This window comes from Microchirus variegatus, assembly GCF_963457635.1.
Source record: "Microchirus variegatus genome assembly, chromosome: 16".
Lineage (NCBI taxonomy): Eukaryota > Metazoa > Chordata > Actinopteri > Pleuronectiformes > Soleidae > Microchirus > Microchirus variegatus.
The window spans coordinates 25,166,241-25,187,280 of record NC_139817.1 but is presented as its reverse complement, the minus strand read 5'-3'; the positions used below and the strand labels follow the sequence as shown (position 1 = coordinate 25,187,280).

The 21,040-nt window shown below is 43.4% G+C and overlaps 1 protein-coding gene across 1 annotated transcript in view; it reads left to right on the top strand.

Moving 5' to 3' along the window:
• Nucleotides 1-3,261: 3,261 nt before the first annotated feature.
• The window catches only part of lrig3 (leucine-rich repeats and immunoglobulin-like domains 3), a gene marked incomplete at both ends in the record, with an annotated part of 32,008 nt that continues 14,229 nt past the window's right edge, over nucleotides 3,262-21,040 (top strand). The window contains 4 exons of the mRNA XM_083902411.1: nucleotides 3,262-3,456; nucleotides 3,572-3,810; nucleotides 9,398-9,469; nucleotides 10,135-10,209. Of these exons, the coding sequence (XP_083758537.1) occupies nucleotides 3,262-3,456; nucleotides 3,572-3,810; nucleotides 9,398-9,469; nucleotides 10,135-10,209 (581 nt within the window). The remainder of the gene's footprint in view (nucleotides 3,457-3,571; nucleotides 3,811-9,397; nucleotides 9,470-10,134; nucleotides 10,210-21,040) is intronic.

Here is a 21,040-nt window from a genome sequence, read left to right as displayed (position 1 = left end):
AGCACTCAATATATTTTCATTTCATCAATTGAATAAATCGATTGAGTGAAGTACGCAATTATTTTAATTATTTTAAATTTAAGTTAAATTTTATTTATTTTTATTTTATTTTTTATTTTCATTTCATTTCATTTTATTTTATTGTATTTTATTTATTTTATTTTATTTTATTTTATTTTATTTTATTTTATTTTATTTTATTTTATTTTATTTTATTTTATTTTATTTTATTTTATTTTATTTTATTAGTGCTTCACAGTTGCACAGAGGGGCTTGTTTTGCAATGTCAATTCTGTACTAAAAATCTTGAATCTTGGATCAATACAAAGAAACCTCTGCATTAATCTTGTCCATGGTTTTCATGCACAGTTAATATTATTAATCACCTTTTTTTAGCCACTATTTTTAGTTTGAAAGAGGCTTAAGTGAGCTGTTAATAAACGTGTCAATAAAAACCAACAGTCTAAAGCATTATGGGGGTTCTTCTTCTGCCCCATTTGTCTCTTTTTGCACATAAATGAGTTGTCACGTGAGCAGAGCACAGGTCTCACACCTGGCTGCAGAGCTGTGGGGCAGCTGTTACAGACGCAATAAACCATTCACTGGGTTCCTTTCAGAAAACAATGGAATCGCTGATCATCAATCACTCGCGTCCTAAGATCAAGGACATAAACTTCCTCACACCTGATGCATATTTGCCCCGAACTGACATCTGCTAAAGATGTCTGGAGCTTTACGTGATCCTCAGTGTGTATTGATACAACACTGCAAGGTCAAAAGATCCGAGTGCAAGTGGTTCATCCACTTTAGACTGTGATTAGTGTGTAAAAATACACAATTAAAGTGTTTACTGTGTGAAGTCAGGTTTAATAAATCACTGCTGCAAACATACAAAGGACTTTAATATGAGATTAAATATGTAACATTTTAGAAAAGTGCAACTTAAAGTCCAACTTAAACTGGATTTAAAAATAAATAAAAACATGCTAACATGTAGATTTGAATTAAATTTGTTCTAAACACAATTGTCTGACTGGGCGTCACACATGAAGAAGACAGCACACAATACATACACAAAACATTTGTTGGATTGATGAGAAGATTTTTAACTTTTTAACTAATTAGAAACGGGTTCTACTTGCTAACAACTAGCAACATGCTAAACCGGAAACCACTTCACACTGAGCTAAACAAGGAGGTCTTATCGCCAAGTAGTGCAGCAGAGGCCAACGCACACTTAAATAAATCAATTCTGCAGGACAGTAGTTCAATTAAACGTCATATTTAAAGGTGCATTATGTAATAAATGATAAAATCCTCCTAATATGTCACAGAGACTCAGGAATAATGTTCATATAACAAACTGAACTCACCAACAACAACAGTACAGACAAAATATTTGCATTAAAAAAATATTTTTTGTTTTGGCGTCATGTGGAGCCACCTACCGCCGTCTACCAATCATTGCAGTCGGTAGAGTCTCAGCTGCCGGGCAACCACGGGTTGCCAGTTACGTAAAAAAAAAACGAAACCTAAAAGACCTCTGTATTTTGAATTTGAATGTAGTAACTGTTTTTGGCCACATTCTTACATATGGCGCCTTTAACCGTAGTTTGTTTGAAATGAGTTCAATGATGTTAAGAGTAAAAAAAAGTGTTTTTCAGTGTTTTCTGAACAGAACGTACAAATGTAACATCTCATCGTTCATGAAACCCCGTCTCAGTGTTTTTGCATCGTTCAAACTGAACCTACAGAGCGAGTCTTTGCCATTTATTTATTTTAATAATTAATTATTTATACGGGTCGGCCTGACTCTCATCTGCATGTGAACAGTGACTGAGCTTGTGTCCTCATTGAGAAGAGGAATTGCCGCTGGACAGTGAAAGTATGACCTTGGTCAACAGGAAACGGATGAACATTTTGCCTGAGGGGAGACTCACACATGTGACACATCTGACACACAACATGCTAAACCCATGAAGAACGCTCACCCTTTAGTGTGCAAATGAAGATGGAGCCTCTTAAATTGCAAATGAGGGAAATATCTGTTGGCTTTCAAGAGCAGAAAGTCAATGAAAACCTCTATAATGGATCTTACATAAAAGGTAAATGGGGTTGTTAAGTGTCCTTTAACACACAGTGAAACTTTAGTCTAATGTGTTATATATGTATATATATATAACATATATATATATATATATATTGAAATAACTCAAAGTGTTGATGTAAAAGCAGAGCAGAGCTGATTACTAACAGAAAAACAATAAAAAGCACAAACACACAATGGTTTACTGGCTATTAATGAGAACAACTAGATTCAGCCAACAGAGCAAATATATGCTGATTCCAGCTCTAACTGTCTATATAACATTATAACAGAGGGAATATCTTTGGCTTTTTCATATAAAATGACAGTGATTCATGAATCGTGGTGATGAAACAGCTTCTTTATTTAACTTCTGATGAAGCACAAATAAAAGTGTTGTGTTGAGAGCGACCACACAAACGTGTCATATTTAAAGTTCGTGTGTTATTGATTTTTGTTGATGTCATCACTCTGTTAAGTGTTCTGGAACAAAAAAAAAAAGAAAAATATTTCTCAATATGTTGAAAACTATCAGGCCTGACAGAGGGAGCGTTTGTGTGTATACAGCAGCAGCTCTATCCTCATTTAGTCGTTAGCATTAAAAAGTGTAGTTTCGTCGGTAGATAGATTACAACTTTGTTCCCCTAACATTACAACTTTATTCACGCAATTCTACGACTTTATTCCCATAATATAACGACTTTATTCTCCTAATGTTACGACTTTATTACGACTTTTTTCTAATGTTACGATCTTGTAACGTTACAACTTTACTCTCCTAATCTTACGACTTTATTCCCCTAATGTTACGATTTTATTGCAAATTGATTCTAAAGTTACGACTTTATTCTCCTAACGTTACGACTTTATTCATGCAATTTTTACAACTTTATTCCCACAATATTATAACTTTATTCTCCTAATGTTACGACTTTATTACGACTTTATTCTAATGTTACGACCTCGTAACATTGCGACTTTATTCTCCTAACTTTACAACTTTATTCTTGTAACTTTACGACTTTATTCTCCTAATGTTACAACTTTATTCTCGCAATTTTACAAATTTATTCTCCTAATGTTACGATTTTATCGCGAAATTTGATTCTAAAGTTAAGATCTCGTAAAGTTATGACTTTATTCTCCTAATGTTAAAGCACCAGTGTGTTAATAACATGAACTCCATTTCCCATGAGCCCCTGCTGCACGTGTCTCCTCCCCCACATACCTCTGCTGTGCGCTCACGCTGCTGTGCGCGGAGTCTCCACAGCACAAGTTTCTCCAACAAGAAGAAGAAGAAGAAGAAGAAGAAGCAGAAACAGAACGCGGCGCTAAAGTTCCTCCACAGAATGGGCGAATTCCAGAAGGAGGTTTTTGTTTCCATCATCACCGACACTCGGGAGTGGATTTAAGGATCTGCTGAGGTGATTTTATTTTCCCCTCAGACGCAACAGAATCAGGATTTCTCTGTGTTTGGATTGAAAGATCAGCTCCAGAATCTCCCTCTCAGAGGAGAGGACGATGCGTCCCTCCACGAAGCTCAGCGGCGTTGGCGCAAAGTTGTGCGCGTTTTTCCTGCTCGTTTGGACGCAGCAGCGTGGATGTGGAGCCACTGATCCACGGACGTGTCCCGCTCCATGCGCGTGTTTCGGGGAGCTCGTGGACTGCAGCCGGATCAGAAGGGGCCACATTCCAGACGCGATCCCGGAGTGGACGGTTCAGCTGTGAGTCCTTTATTCTTTATTATTAATATTATTATTATTAATATTGTTGAATGGAAGATGCGCATGTGGATCAGTTCCACTAAACTTGGTTTTTCCCAGTGGATCTGATCTCGCTCAGCACGGATGGGATGATCCACATTCCTGTCCTAGTGAAAACGGGAATGGCTCGTAAACCACACACACACACGCGCACACACACACACACACACACACACACACACACACACACAGACGCCTGTGTTATTATTACTCGCGTAAAAACACTTGGTTCGCCTTTGCTTTGATTTCATGGGGATTTTGGCGCATCTGGATCAGCCTGGAAACTCAAACTGCGCAGTTTGAGTTTCTCTGCTTCACTTGAACTGAACCAAGACCAAGAAATCTTCTAACTTTTCCCACTTGTCTTAAAAACAACCTCACATTTCCTCCTGAACACCTTGGCATTAATTAGCCAAATGTGTCCTTAAACATCTTATAATGTCATAGTTTCCTGCAGCAGCATGAACAAAAAGGCCACTCACTGTTGTGCTGCAAACATGGTTCTCAAACTGTGGTTTGTGTGCCTCCAGTGGTACGCAAGGTTCTTTGCTCGGCCTGTTTACAGGGCTGTATTTTAACGTGGGTGATGACAGAGTTACTGTGAGAGCTCAGTGTTTTCTCAGGTGCTTCTTGGTATAAACAGTTTGAGAATCAGTGTGAGGCCTGAACAGTCGAGGGAAAACTACTGTAATTGACGTGTTATAGATTCAAAACAAGAGTTTTACTATGAAAAAAAAAACCAGAAAACATTTGCAACGATAACAAAGCAAGAGTTCTATCTAACGTTGACATAAAGCAATTCAAGAATTCAGCCTTTGAGATGTGTCAGTCATACTGAAGTCTCCCTCTGCAGGTATTACACTGAAATGAGGTGTATTTGGAGTATTTGTAGTAGTTATTACAACACCGTTAGCCATATTGTTAGCATAATAATGGTTTGACAGTGTGGTTACAACAATATGGACGTGGTGTGTGTTTAGATTTAAATGTCAACAACCTGGAGGCCTTCACAGCCGTAAACGCGTAAATCAGACGTAGGAATGTTTCCTCACTGAACGCCGACATCAGAGCTGCACCATTTCTGCATTTTTATTGTAATCGAATAATTGCGTGTGTCTTTGAATTTGGACATTCCACTTGGTCAAATTGTGATTTCCTAATCACTCTAATCTCTACGACTCCACGGCTGAGTTTGTCCAGAAGCAGACGAACCAAACATGTTCTTCTGTGTGTTCTACTTTGCAGATCATTATTGTTACTCTGGTTTTATTGGCTCGCGTTAAGCAGGAGCACTTGATTTTTATCGTCCTGTGTTAGGATCTCGTGGTGCTCGACACTCTGTGTCTGCTTGAAGACGTTTGAGTTTAGACTGTAAAATGTGCTGCTCTGGAAACTCAACGCTGCCAGAGAAAATAGACTCAGCCTCATATTCAAACCCCCCCCTTTAAAAAAAGGGAAAAAGAAATAGTTCCACATGGGGGAAAACATTCTTTTCACTCTGGCATGGTAATTTTTACGAGTTGCTCTCCAGCACATCTTAAACCCCTCAAACCACCCGACTCTTTGTTTTCCAGCACCCCATTATTTCTGCTGAATTAGCAACTGCGGAGCCAGAGATGGTCCTGATTAAGGAGGAGCGTGGAGGATTAGTTTGAAACAAACTCGCAGAGGGGAAAAAAAAGGAAAAAAGAGGGGGGGAAGGAGAAAGAAAGAGAGAGAGGAGCACAAAGGAGACGGATTAAACCGGGAATATCAAGGAAGTTGTTGGAGGGAGAAACAGGATTAAGATTAAATGCTCGCCCTCTTTTTAACTTAAACACTTTATGTGCATTAATGACAGATCTGACTTTCTTTATTGTAAAACCATTTTGGAGGGATTTTTGTTTTGTTCACTCACTAAACTCAGTTAAAAAGACTCCAGCAGTCATTTAGGAGCTTTTGTAAAGTAGCTTGTTTTAAAACTTAAATACATGTGACATGTACATTACATGTATTTGACCAGGAAATGCTAAGATGTACAAAATGTAGGGTTGGCACGATATCAGTGCGATACTCTCATTTTAGACCTTTTTAATAAATATTAAAAGTTACATATTCTTCTCCCATAAAGAGGAAATAAACAACATGACTCTGATTTGTATTTATATTTTTAGTATACATTGACTTTGTATAGGATTTCTGCATTGCAACGGATTTTACATTTTCATCTGTCTGTATGAGGATCATTTTGGCTAATCCGTTATAAAAATGATGCAAGGAAATGTATGTTTTAGCTCATTTTCACTGAGGGTCACATCAGCATCATGGTTAAACTCAAAGGTCCAGATGTAACCGTCATACGGAATAAATGTAACTAAATATAATGCAAAATAAAGGTAACTACTCTGTAACATATTGATAAATAACTTTCTGGATGTATTACTTATTTCACTCGTTGCATGATGCATATACAATGATACACTGCGATCTAGTGGCGGTGCCGTTACTTTGCGGGTAACGCAATCGCCATACATTGTGGGAAATATAGTTTATGGTCAACGCACGCCTTAAAGTAAGCATAGACCTATTTTAACACAGATTTTTAAGACCAATTAATCACTCGCAGGCCACATAAAATGACGTGGCGGACCACATCTGGCCCCCGGGCCTTGACTTTGAGCTCATAGTCCTGAATAGGATGCAACAGTTTCAAATTCTTCCTTTCAAAAGCGACACTCTTTGGGAAACACGCAGAAACAAGTGAATCCATCTGTTTTAATGTAAATGTGTGAAAGAAATGGTGCCGTTTCCATTGTTATCATCATCTAAAGCATCGGTGACAGCTCTCATAACCTTAAGAGGAAGGTCATTCATTCACTTTTCAGTGTCTGATAAGAACGTGGTGCAGAGAACCTTCTCACAGCAGCAGCAGCAGCAGATAGAGGCTGAAGTCTGTCTGCAGCAGAACGCTGCGTTATCTGCCGCTGCTTTGTGAGGGAAGTGGAAGTGTCGGGGCTACTCAGGGTTTATCTAGCGCGTATGATAGGATACCTCTCCCCTATGGCCCCTAGTGCTGGAACTACAACAACAACAACATCATCACAGAGGACCTGGGAAGAGGAGGAGGAGAAAGTGGCTGCTGAGCTTCAGCAAGTCGAGTAAAACTCTGCTCGAGTGTTTCATGAAACTTTCCACCGAAGAACAAAAACAGGCCCCAGAACATTGGACAGGGGTGTTTCAGATATATGAAAGGCGTCCCTCTCGCTTTTCCTGGCATTGTGAATGCATTAGCAGTTGTTAGGTTCTTCCCCTCTTCCCAGAGCTCCTTGATGGATTCCAGATGAGGGAGGTAAGGAGGAGGGGAGGGGGAGTAAGGGGTGTAAAGAAAGGGAGGGGAAAAAAAAGTGTCTGGCACCACAGCGTTGATCGTGCACAGCAGCGTCAATAACTCCAACACTTTATGGAGCACAAGGCTCTGTTTGCCAGAGAGTTTTCAGGCTCATTTTCAAAAAACAGGCAGAAATGAGACGCTCGCCCTCAGTGAGCTGCAGTCAGGACGACCTCTGTCAGACACAGAGACCAAAGTAGAGCTGCAGCTAACGCTTATTTTCATAAACGATTAATCGACATTTTCGTTTGGTTCAGAAAATGTCAGAAAATGTTAAAAAACGTTGATCAGTGTTTGTCAAAGCTGAATTATGATGTTCTCCAAAGTCTTCATTTGTCCACAAACCAAAATGATTAATTTTTAATGATTTCTTTGTTTTATGGAGCAAGAAAATATTCACATTTAAGAAGCTGAAACAATCAGAAATCTTGTTTTAATCATGAAAAAAAGCTTCAAACCGATTATGGATTATCAAAATAGTTGGCGATTAATTTAGTCATCGATTAATAATCGATTAATCGTTTCAGCTCTAGACCAAAGCTAATTGCATACTGTCCAAAACATAACAAAAACACCCTTGTGTACAAAATAATGTTGATTTTATGCTGATTCAAACCCTTTAAAGTGAGAGTTTGCTGCTTTTTCTCCGTATTAGTTTGTCAAATGCTCTGGTTCTGCAACAAAGTCCATAGAGAAAATGTGAGGTTTTACACATCACAACATTTTACACATATGACCTAAGTGATAAAAGTTTATAAAGCAATTCCCGTGTCACTGTGCGCCAAGAAAGTTGATTTTCTCTGTGGACTTTGGTGCACGAGAGTGAGCATATTTACAAATGTCAGTTTCTAGGCGAAATATGCTGATGATACAGAGATGAAGCAGAACATGTTCACAAGATACTGTAGACTTAAAGGCGCCATATGTAAGAATGTGGACAAAAACAGTTACTACATTCAAATTCAAAATACCGAGGTCTTTTAGGTTTGGTTTTATGATGTAACTGGTTCAACCCGTGGTTGCTCGGCAGCTGAGACTCTACTGACTGCAATGATTGGTAGACGGCGGTAGGTGGCGCCACATGACGCCAAAACATGATTTCAAAACATAAACATGATTTACAGTCTGCAAAATAAATGTTTTAATGCAAATATTTTGTCTGTACTGTTGTTGTTGGTGAGTTCAGTTTGTTATATGAACATTATTCCTGAGTCTCTGTGACATATTAGGAGGATTTTATCATTTATTACATAATGCACCTTTAAGTTGGTTCCCACAGACACAGCAGACATCAACATGTCAATCCCTCACTTCAAAACCCTGAACTATCCCTTTAATTGATCTGTAAAATACTAAAAAATGCACATAGAGCATGAAGATGATGCGTTCAACTATGTAAAAAAAGGCATATTTTAATAGTTTTAGCTGTGAGGTCTGGATGGAGCCTCATGCAGTTGAAAGCTCCACCGAAGCACTTTTTGATCCAGCTCCTTCGTCAGGTTTCAGCCTCGTTTCTACACAAACAAATTCCAGCGCTCAATAACTTATCAGCTTGTCTGCTTTGGCCCTGCTCCTCCTCAGCTCAGGCCCTGGATATGAAGCTTAGCTGTTTTGGCACCGTCGTGTCATGAAAAACCAACACCAGACCTTTAACTCCAGACCCTAAAATAGCCTTTTTTGGTCTTGAATGTGAACGCAGTTTGTTTTGGATTCTGTTTCTGTTGCTTCCACGTTATAGTTCAGAAAGAGCAGCTCTGGTGCTTCTCAGGAAGGCATTGAAGAATCTGGAAATGCTGTTTTCAGAGGTTGATAATGGAGTTATGTGTAGTTTAAAAACCCTGTTTAGACGTCATGGTGACTCGACGTAATCTGAAGCTTTTAGTCTTATTCTCAAGTCGTCTTTGATGTAACTAATAAATCTTATCTTTGTTTATATTATACAGAACAGACCATTTCATCTCATCACCCCCCGCCTTGATAACGTTTTTGCAGTTTAATGACAGCAGAGTTTCTTTGATCCACAGTGTGAACTTAGGCAAAGTAACACTGAGAATTTGTGTGTAATTATGTTTGCTGTGCAAACCTCAGTGGAAGTTGTGCAGCGAGTGAAGCAAACACAGTGCAGAGCGTATACTTTTCCCTTATTTCAGCGTGTTTTTCTGTTTTTTTTTCCTCTCACAGGGACCTGAGCCATAACAAATTGCAGGTGCTCCACAGCAGTTTGTTTTCCAAACTACAACATTTAACTGAAGTGTAAGTGTGTTCTTCTGTGTTCTCGGCACTTTCTCTAGAGCATTGGTTCTCAAAGTGCGGCCCGGGGGCCAATGGCGGCCCGCAGAGACATTTCTGGCGGCCCCGCAATGAATTACAGTTGATAGTTTTAATCCAGGAGCGACTAAGCTTATTAAATGTTTATTGGACGTTACTGGATACAGACCAATAAGTGTAAACTGTACAACTGTATTTACTGTCATCAAATTTTGGATGACATAGTGAGACAATATAGTATGACTTTTTTGTCAAATTTTGGCATTTAAATTTTTCCCCAAAAATTGTACAATTTTGAACGACATAGTATAGTATGACGTTTTTGTCAAATTTTGGACCAAATTTTGGACCAAATTTGGGACAGCATATATGTCATTTTTGTCAAATTTTGGACCAAGTTCTTTTATGAAAAAAATTGTCAAATTTGGGACGACGTTGTACAACCTTTTGTCAAATTTTGGACCAAAAACTTTTCCCCAAAAATTGTAAAATTTTGAAAGACAATAGTATAGTAGGCCCTCAGTCCAATGTTGGGTTCCTAAATTGGACCTCAGGTATCACAACTTTGAGAACCCCTGCTCTACAGCAATGACAGCATCTTAAATGTTTTTATTTTTTTTAATCATTTCTTTTTATCTAATTGTTCACAGAAAGCTGAACCACAATGAACTGGAGGCGATACCTGACCTGGGCCCTAATGCTTCAAACATCACCACGCTCATACTGTGAGTAAAACCTTTATTTCTCCTGAGAGTCTGGGCCGGCTCTGGATGCTAATCCTCTGTCGTTGTGAGCTGGGAGGTTGTTCCTCCCCCGTCATTCCCTCGAGAGAGAGAAAGCGACTCTTTTAGCTGAGCTGGTTCCCAGACGGGGCAGCAGTCAGAGACATGGCAGAAAGCCCCAGACGGGTCACGTGCACACAGACAAACGCCATCAACAGAAATGGAAAAGCTTTTGCTGCCGTTGGTGTATTTTTAAACTAAAAGCAGTGACGTGATGCTGCAGAGAAGAAAAAAAATCATGTCATGTAAAAGTGACAAAAGTCCATATTTGTTGATTCGTACGCTGTAATGGAAGGATTTCATAGTCCAGTTTTTGTTTGTGGCTGAACTGAGACGTTTGAAAGCTATAACTTCAAAGAAGCCAGATGTTCTCTGAGTTTGAGGAATTCCACGTGATATTTAATCCCAATCTTTCGTCGTGCAAACATCGTTGTGCAACGCGCTTCTCGAGAATATTAGTGAGTGAAGCCTCAGAAATGTTGTTTGTTTTCCGTGGCGCTCTCCAAAACCAAGCAACGCGAAGCTGTTGTGGAAGAATGAGTGGTTCTCCTGGCGAGGTGAGGTGTATTCCTGGTGTCAAGCCCTGACACGATCACTGTGAGGCAGCCACAGAGCCTGCAGTCAGCGCTCATCCACTGTTTGTTTGCACTTTTCGTGCTCGGCTGTCACCTCCAGCTACGAGTGTCATCAGAGGGAGACAGACACAGGGTGGCCTCTTTATTTAAGTCAACACCTCAGCTTCATGCTGCATTAGTGGAGGATGCAAATGATCCGACTGCAGATTATTTGTATTATATATATATAAAAACACCTGTGTGAATGGCTGCCTTGTTCATTGTTGCATGCTCATCTTTCACATCTGCAAAGTGTCCAAGTAATAAAATGAAGAGTTCCAGTATTTTCTTGATTTGATGTTAGGATGGTGTTTAGTTTAAAAGCTAATGCGCTCCAGGTTGGATTGTTAGTGTGCAGAGAATGAAGTCACAGAATAAGTTTAATGCAATGATACATTATTGATGTTATGTTATTGTTATGATAAAACAAACCAGGACGTATACGGTTTGTCCCATAGCCATGCTAATTAGCATTAGCTGCCTTAACTGTGACATTATATCAATGTAAATCAAGAGCAAATGACTACAATTCAAATGCGACGGTGAAGATAGCCGATGGTGTTTTTGGTGTCGTTTGGTAACAAAAGCACAAGTAGGCTAATTATAAAGAAAAGTGCTTCAGTAATGTCACACAGACATTTACTAGCTTTAGCAAACATTGCTAACGCTGCTATTAGCAGTGGCCGTCTTTGGCGTCTGACCTTGTACTAAAGCTAATGTTTTCTGAAGGAAATAAATAATAAAGAATTATGCTATTATTATAATTATTAATTAATAATAATAATATTTATTTATTATTTATATATATATATATTTATATTTAAAAACTAAATGGAACTCAACCATCATTATTTAGATTATGAACTATTGTGACGTAATAAAAGCCCCTGAAAATAAATGTACAGATTTGTAGGATTTGTTTGCATTTGTTTGACGAGTAAAAGGCAACAGTCAAAGCGGTTCTCGTCATAGCTCATTTACGGTTGAATAACCTTCCTGAAGCCCAAACTCATGTTTCCACATTAATGGAACATTAAGGATTGTGGGTAGGGACGTACGATATTAACGCTAGATATTGGCTTAGTATATTTACATCTGCTGTAACACAAGTAGGCAACATACTATGTAAATTTCACAATATATGGGATATTGGCCAAAAGTACAATATAGTGCATCTGCTGACCAAGAAACACACTGAGTTTCAAATATGCTAAAAACTGTGTATAAACAGAGTAGAGGAGAGTGAATTTCACACTTGTTCACTCTGCTGCTGTTGGCTGCTGCCTCCTGTCTTCATATTAGTTGCTGTGGTGAGATTCTTTTTTTTTTTTTCCTCAGTGGAACATTTTTCCAGAATTTCTCTCCCTCGCTCAGTTTCTCTGAGCTGTGAGGGCAGTAAAAGAGAGAAAAAAAGACCTCAGGGTATCGAATAGCACTTATTCAAACAGTCAGTCAGACAGAGCGGCAGCTCTCCACGACTTCTTTGACCTTGCAGCTCCAAGTAAAAACAAACGGCAGTAACCCTGCAGCTGGTGCTAATTAAGTCGTGATCATCCTAATTAATTGAACAATTTCCCTGGAATTTATAGAGGAGGTAAATCCCAGCGCTGCTAAAGCCTTCTGTCAGTGTTCAGGGTTCAGGGGCTCAACAGATGACCTGGAGATTCCAGGTCTGATTGGGTTTTATAAGGATGTAAACCTAGTGATAAAAGTACTTATTCATGACATCTTTATAAGAATTACAAGCAATAAATGCTCCTAAAATAAGCATATAATAAAAGGTTATTTTTGCTTAATCGTTCTTTTTTTCCTGGAAATCCAAGGTCATTTGTTGATGTCACTTTTTTCTCCAAGCAGCAAAAATTATACATTTAAGAACCTGGAAATTGATTTATTGATTACAACTTTATATACTTTATATACAAGTTTTTATATACATTTATATTCTAACCAATTTTCACTCGATCCATGAATTGGAATGAATTATTTCAGCGTTGTTGTTCATATAACGGTCCATGTTTTAACAGTGAGAATAAAGAAAATGGTTGAGTGTGATAGAAAAGCCACCAGCACCACTTAATATGTGATTAGACCTCATGTTGCTGCAGTGACATCACAACACTTTAACTTCCTTACAGTTAAATTAGATGTTAAAGAATGCAAATGCATTTTTAAACTGAAACGACACGCCAACGTTTGACATTTTTAGTATTTCAGGCAAACGCAAAACTCTAAATTTATGAAGACTTTTATTGGTTCGCTGCACTTCCAGCTGAGCTCAGTCGTGTGTACGATCCATGCTCCTCCTCTGGAGAGTCGACGTGCTAAGATGATCGTCCATTTGAGGGTTGATATGTGCAGAGTTTAATACGGCGTCTCAACTGCAAACGCAGCCCTGGGTTTTATTACAGGCGCCACTGCATAGAGGGGGAGTCGTCAGATGGCTTCTCAAAACTCTTCTCTTTTTCCAATAGGAAATACCACACACACACACACACACACACACACACACCACACATGTGCGTGCGCTAACACACACTACGACTATGGCCGCTTTATAAAAAGCATCTTACCATTTAAAGAGCGTCTCCATTAAAAGAATAAGAAGAACAACAACAAACACAACAACAGTGGATGCCAGGATTTGACATAAGTGCATAACTTTTTCGGCGTGTAAATGCGGTCGTTTTGATGGTGGTCGAGAACAGCTGCTCTGTACGTGCTTGTGTGAAACCCTCATCATGTTGGTGTAATAGGCCCGTGATAAAAAAAAAACAGCTCAATCAGCATTTATTACGCTCACATTTTCTGCTCTCGAGCTCATGGAAGTTTCAACATGTCTGACGAAGAGGTTGGAAACTTCTTTTTTATTCCTTCGATGCCGACTCTCCATGCAGAGAAAGCAGTTTCCATTTCTTTGACTTTGGCTCGGCAGCTTTTCTTCACAGTCTCGCCGCCACTTGCCTCGGTTTAATAACGACTGCATATTTTATCAGTGCCTCAGGCTGCTATTGACACATGCTTGGCCTCTCTATTACTTCCACTAACAACAGGAAAAGCCCTGCACTCATAGTAGTAATGGCTCCATAATCATGTTATCTGATAGCAAACGGGATGAACAAATTTGAAGTGTATGCAATTAAAGTGTACAATGGTGGGTTTGTTTGTGTGCAGTGAAAAGACAGAGGAATAAGCCGTGAGTGGACATGTAGTCTGGTGCAGTGAATGATGATGATGAGGGAGAAGGAGAACAGTTGTCTATACTGTTCTAGCTATTTGGACACCTACAGCTACAATCATTTGGTTTTCTTCATATCATGTAAACCCGCTAAAGTCGAGTTAGTCAGACTAGTTACCTGGATAATTCATAGTCTGACTCATATATAAACTTATATATCGTAGGAGTAGGAGAATACTTCAGGAACTACTCCAAAAGACTCAATTTTGGACCGACAAAGAGATTCAATTTGATCAGTAAGTTAAAATAAAAAATATTGAGCACTGCCCAAAGTTGTAAAAAAGTAAAGTCAGCTACGTAAGGTTTGCTAAAAACATTAAAGGCTAATGCTAACGGTAACAGCTGGACAATGAATGCGCATCTTAGTGTTTTGCCAGGAATGACGCCAGAATTAGCATGTAGTCACCACACACACATGCAGTATGGAAGTAGCTGTTAGCCGCCAGAGAATTAGCTTATTCTTCTCACGTCTTAGCGATAATGGTCTAAGGGCCAATTCCAATTCCTATCTTAACCCTCAAGCTCAACCCTTAATCTTAACTGGCCTCAAAACCAAGTGTTGAGGGTTATTTTGTCACTTAGAAATGGGACACCCCTTAAATGCAGATACGTTGTAATGATTTAGTGGCGTGGACCCGAAAGCAGACGGAGACGGAAAGCTATTTCAAAACAATATAAATTTATTTACAAAAATGTGTAACATAAAACGACTTCCCAAAAGTAGGAAGCGATAGGGGATAGATAGAGGAATAGGAGGAAAATTGTCCTTGCAGCTACTGCGGGGGTGACTCGGCAGGTCGGCGGAAATCCAGAGTGGAAACAACTCACGAACGTGGCACAGGAGATCCCAGGAGAATAGGGAGACCGGAACAGCCAAGGAGTTGAAGACCAGCAGGAGACGTGACGACCTGGAGCGGAGACGAACGGGTAAGTAACTTTGTAAGGTAAGTACAACGAGAGAGCTAGCAGCATGTCTTTACCCATGTAAGTTTGAAAACGATCTGACACCGGTGAGGAGAAATGGCTCCGCCTTTAAGCCCCGCTGATTACACATCTGGTGCAGGTGAGGAGGAGCCGCGCAGGTGCAAATGATCACCGGTGTCTGGGAACTGGGTCAGCCACGCCCCCTGCAGAGTCAGAGGAGAGGGAAAGAGCAGCAGCCACAAAAAACAACACTAATAATAAAATTGAGGAGAAGGTGCAGGTGGAATCGTAACAGTACCTCCCCCTCAAAGAGCGCCTCCTGGCGCTAGGCCAGGCTTATCCGGATGGGACCGATGGAAGTCCCTCAGCAAATCTTTGTCCAGGATGAAATGGCGTGGTACCCAAGATCTCTCCTCCGGGCCGTACCCCTTCCAGTCGACGAGGTACTGGTGACCCCGGCCCCTGCGTCGGCTGTCCAGGATACGCCTGGCTGTGTAGGCCTCCCCCCCGTCGATAAACCTGGGTGGAGGAGGAGGGTTGGAGGGTGGGACCAGGTCCGACTCCTCCACTGGTTTAAGAAGTGAGACGTGGAAGGTCGGGTGGACTCGTAGAGCTCTAGGAAGCTTCAGGCGGGCGGCGGACTTGTTGACCATCCGCTCGATGATGAACGGCCCAATGAACCGAGGCGCCAACTTCCGGGACTCGACCTGTAGGGGAAGGTCTTTAGAGGACAGCCATACCTTTTGTCCCGGGCGATAGTCTGGAGCCGGGATGCGGTGGCGATTGGCCTGCCTCTGGCTCTGGATGGAAGATCGTTGAAGGGATGACCGGACCTGTCTCCACACCGCGTGGCACCGGCGAAGGTAGGTCTGGACAGAAGGAACGGCGACCTCCTCCTCCTGGAAGTCGAAGAGGGGTGGTTGGTAGCCCAGGGTCGCCATGAATGGAGAGATGCCGGTAGATGCGGAGACCAGAGAATTGTGCGCGTATTCCACCCATGGAAGCATGGAACTCCAGGAGGCGGGGTGGCGGGCGGCGACACAACGAAGGGCACTCTCCATGCTCTGGTTGGCCCGTTCTGTTTGGCCGTTGGACTGGGGGTGATAGCCCGACGTGAGGCTGGTGGACGCCCCCAGCGCCGAGCAGAACGCCTTCCAGACCTGGGAGGTGAACTGAGGCCCTCTGTCCGAGACGATGTCCTGCGGGAACCCGTGGAGTCTGAAGACGTGTTCGACTAGTAGGTCCCCCGTCTCGATGGCAGTTGGGAGCTTGGTGAGCGGTATATAGTGGACGGACTTCGAAAACCGGTCCACCACCGTCAGGACCGTGGTGTTTAGGCGAGACGGTGGTAGACCGGTAACGAAGTCCACCGCAATGTGGGACCAGGGACGACGTGGGATGGAGAGTGGCTGCAGGAGACCAGCTGGAGGGCGGTTCGAGGTCTTCCCTCGGGCACAGACGGGACAGGCTCGGACGAACTCGGCAGTGTCCTGAGGCATGGAGGACCACCAAAATCGCTGGCGGAGGAACCGGAGAGTGCGATTGAGGCCGGGATGACATGTGAGCTTAGAGCCATGTGCCCACTGTAACACCTCCGAACGTGCCGCGCCCGGGACGAAGAGCCGATTGGGAGGACCGTCCCCTGGGTCTGGTTCCTCTCTTTGGGCCAGACGAACCCTCTCCTCCACCGGCCAGGAAGCGGCTCCCACGATGCAAGCTGGGGGAATGATCGGCTCGGGAGACAGAGAAGGTGGATCAGGTGAGAATAGTCGTGATAGTGCGTCCGGTTTAACGTTCCTTGACCCAGGTCGGAAGGTAAGGGTAAAAACAAATCTCCCCAGGAACAGGGCCCAACGTGCCTGCCTGGAGTTGAGACGTTTAGCGTCTCGTAAATAAGATAAGTTTTTATGGTCTGTCCAAACGATAAAAGGAAAAGACGCACCTTCCAACCAATGTCGCCACTCTTGGAGTGCCAGCACGACCGCCAACAGCTCCCTGTTCCCCACGTCATAGTTCGCCTCGGCCGGGGAAAGGCGTCGGCTGAAGAAAGCGCATGGGTGCAGCTTTTGGTCGGCAGGCGAGCGTTGCGAGAGGACGGCCCCAACTCCAGTGTCGGAGGCGTCGACCTCGACAACAAACTGTAGGGAAGGGTCAGGGTGGGAGAGGATAGGTGCAGATGTGAACAGTACCTTGAGTCTCTGGAAGGAATTCTCGGCGTCATCGGACCAGCAGAATGGTTGCAGCGGAGAGGTGAGTCGAGTGAGGGGTCCAGCCACCTTGCTGTAGTCCCGGATGAATCGCCGGTAGAAGTTCGCGAATCCAAGGAATCGCTGCAGCTGCTTTCGGTTGGAGGGGGTCGGCCAGTCCCTCACCGCGCTGATCTTGGCCGGATCTGGAGACAGCTTACCCTGGTCGATAATGAAGCCAAGGAAAGGAACTGATGAAGCGTGGAAGACGCACTTCTCTGCCTTGGCATACAGCTTGTTCTCCAGCAGTCTTTGCAGCACCATGCGGACATGCTGGACGTGTTCCTGCTCGGACTCCGAGAAGATGAGGATGTCATCCAAATACACGAACAGGAATTTGTCCAGCATGTCACGCAGAATGTCGTTGACTAGGTGCTGAAAGACTGCTGGAGCGTTCGTTAATCCAAAAGGCATGACGAGGTATTCAAAATGTCCCATTGGCGTGTTGAAGGCGGTCTTCCATTCATCGCCCTCTCTGATGCGAACCAGATGGTACGCGTTGCGAAGGTCGAGTTTGGAGAATACTTTAGCCTTGCACAGAGGGCTGAAGGCAGCGTCCATGAGCGGCAGCGCGTATTTGTTATGGACCGTGATCTCATTGAGACCACGATAGTCGATACAAGGGCGCAGAGTACCATCCTTCTTCTGCACAAAGAAAAAACCGGCTCCGACAGGGGATGAAGAGGGACGAATGAGACCAGCGGCCAGAGACTGGTTGACATATTCTTCCATGCATGAGCGTTCGGTCTGGGAGAGATTATACAGCCGTCGGGAAGGTAATGTGGACCCCGGAAGCAGGTCAATGCCGCAGTCGTATGGTCGATGGGGAGGAAGAGAGAGAGCCAGGTCCTTGGAGAACACCTCCCCGAGGTCGTGGTACGCCGCCGGAATCGTGGAAAGATCTGGTGGCTTGGGAACCGGAATCGGAGTGGTCGAAGGAGCGGGCAGTGCTGAGCGGAGGCAGCGGGAGTGACATGGAACGCTCCAGCTGGAGAGTTGCCCAGACGACCAGTCGAACCGAGGATTGTGGAGCGCCAACCAGGGCAGACCCAGCACGATCGGGGAGGAAGACGACGGAATCAGGAACAATTGAAGCAGCTCATGGTGGTTGCCGGACAGGACCAGGGCGATGGGTCTGGTGCGATGAGTGACTGTGGCCAGGATCTTGCCGTCGAGGTCGTGGATCTCCTTCGGAGTCTCGAGCGGGATCGTGGGGATCCCGGCCTGGAGGGCAGTGTCCAAGTCCAGGAAACAGTCGTCTGCGCCAGAATCGACCAGACAGGGGAGCGTGATCGACTTCTGATCCCACCGGAGTTGACCTGGGAGGATCACACGTCTCTTTGTGGCACGGGAAACGGCACCGCCTGCCAACACTCCTGCGTGTGTTGGAGGGCTTAGTCCTTTTGGGCGTACTGGACAGTTTGCCCGTTGATGGCCCAGTTCGCCGCAGTAGAGACAGGTCCCGCTTCTCACCCTCACCATCCGCTCCGCGGAGGTGAGTCGAGTACGCCCCAGCTGCATCGGTTCAGGTGAACCAGGAAAGGTAGGAAAAGGAGGCAGAGAAATGGGAGCCGGATTGAGAGGACGTGAGTGGCTAGTGACACGCCGGCTACTCGCCGTTCTCTCTCGATCCCTCTCCCGGATGCGATTATCGAGCATGATACACAAGGCAATGAGTGAATCTAAATCGTGGGCGTCGTTCCGTGTTGCTAGTTCATCGCGTATTTCTCTATTCAGATTTCTAACGAACATAGCGCGCAGCGCCGCGTCGTTCCACGAACTCTCCGCAGCGTGAATGCGGAACTGAATAGAAAAATCAGCCACCGATGAATTACCCTGTCTGGTGTTGATTAGTTTTGAGGAAATATCGGACTCCTGAAGAGAGTGATCGAAAACTTTGCACAACTGGCTGGTGAACGACGAGTAACTAACTGAAGCGGGGGCTGCGTTGGATAGCGTGGCCGTTGCCCACTGAGCGGCTCGCCCCGACAATAGGTTTACCACGAAGGCAATTCTGGCGTTGTCATCGGGGTAGGTGCGTGGTTGTAAGCTAAAAACTAGCGAACATTGAAAAAGGAAGCTTGTGCATTTACCAATCTCCCCGGAGAATCGTTCGGGGATGGGAACAAAAGGTTCCCGCGGCGAACTAGTGGAAGTGGATAAGCTAGCGCTACTAGCCGCAACTACCCGCTCCGCGCTAGCGGACACGGAAGTGGCGGAGGCTACGGGAGGGTTAGCCGACCTAGCAGCATTAGCCATGAGTTCGCGGAGTGAAAGGGAGACCTTCGAAAGCATCTGACTATGGCGCCCGATGAGTACGCCCTGGGCGGAAATAGCCTGCTTACACGCGTCAAAGTCCGCCGGGTCCATGTTGGTCAGATCGTTATGTAATGATTTAGTGGCGTGGACCCGAAAGCAGACGGAGACGGAAAGCTATTTCAAAACAATATAAATTTATTTACAAAAATGTGTAACATAAAACGACTTCCCAAAAGTAGGAAGCGATAGGGGATAGATAGAGGAATAGGAGGAAAATTGTCCTTGCAGCTACTGCGGGGGTGACTCGGCAGGTCGGCGGAAATCCAGAGTGGAAACAACTCACGAACGTGGCACAGGAGATCCCAGGAGAATAGGGAGACCGGAACAGCCAAGGAGTTGAAGACCAGCAGGAGACGTGACGACCTGGAGCGGAGACGAACGGGTAAGTAACTTTGTAAGGTAAGTACAACGAGAGAGCTAGCAGCATGTCTTTACCCATGTAAGTTTGAAAACGATCTGACACCGGTGAGGAGAAATGGCTCCGCCTTTAAGCCCCGCTGATTACACATCTGGTGCAGGTGAGGAGGAGCCGCGCAGGTGCAAATGATCACCGGTGTCTGGGAACTGGGTCAGCCACGCCCCCTGCAGAGTCAGAGGAGAGGGAAAGAGCAGCAGCCACAAAAAACAACACTAATAATAAAATTGAGGAGAAGGTGCAGGTGGAATCGTAACATACGTCTTCAGACTGTAGGGGGCAGAATAACGCCAAAGCTGCGTCCAGTCTGTCAACTCCAAAAAAGAAGAAGAAGAAGAACACATTTACGTCATCCGTCAAGTTGACAAAAGATGGTAAAATAAAAATAAATGTTACGCAACAATGACGTCAGTAATCCATAATATGGGCCTAAACTAAGATCATTTTTATATCTCTATTAACAAAGAAAATACTTCATTTGTAGCGTACTCGTTTCACTGCTTTTGGCACCATCTTAGTTCCGTCAAAACACGCAATGCATTCTGGGTAGGGTTAGGGTTAGGGTTAGATCCTCAATCTCAATATTGAGGGCGATACAGCCCTTAAACTTGGCCTCAACTTAATTTTTCTGAGAATCGGGACAGCACTTATTTTTGATGCATATCTTTGAGATTGAGGGTTAAGGAATAGGAATTCACCCAAAGTCATCGCCTGGTTGTTTGTGACGTTGGCAAATTTTCCAGTTCCAAAATCTAAAAATTCACTGGCGAATGGTAAAAATGTTAGACACTTCTTTTTTTAACTGGAAGACTTAAAAAAGCCCATTTGAATATACACTCTGTAGTTGCCAATTAAAACACGGCCACTATACATAAATCCATCCAAAACCCCAGGATTAAATGGATGTTTCTGACCAGTGGGAATGCAATATTAAGTTGAAGCTGCACTACACAACATATATATATAGCTGCTTGCAGAATGATTAGAACTCTCCACTGGTCAAGCTCCTCGTTCTCGT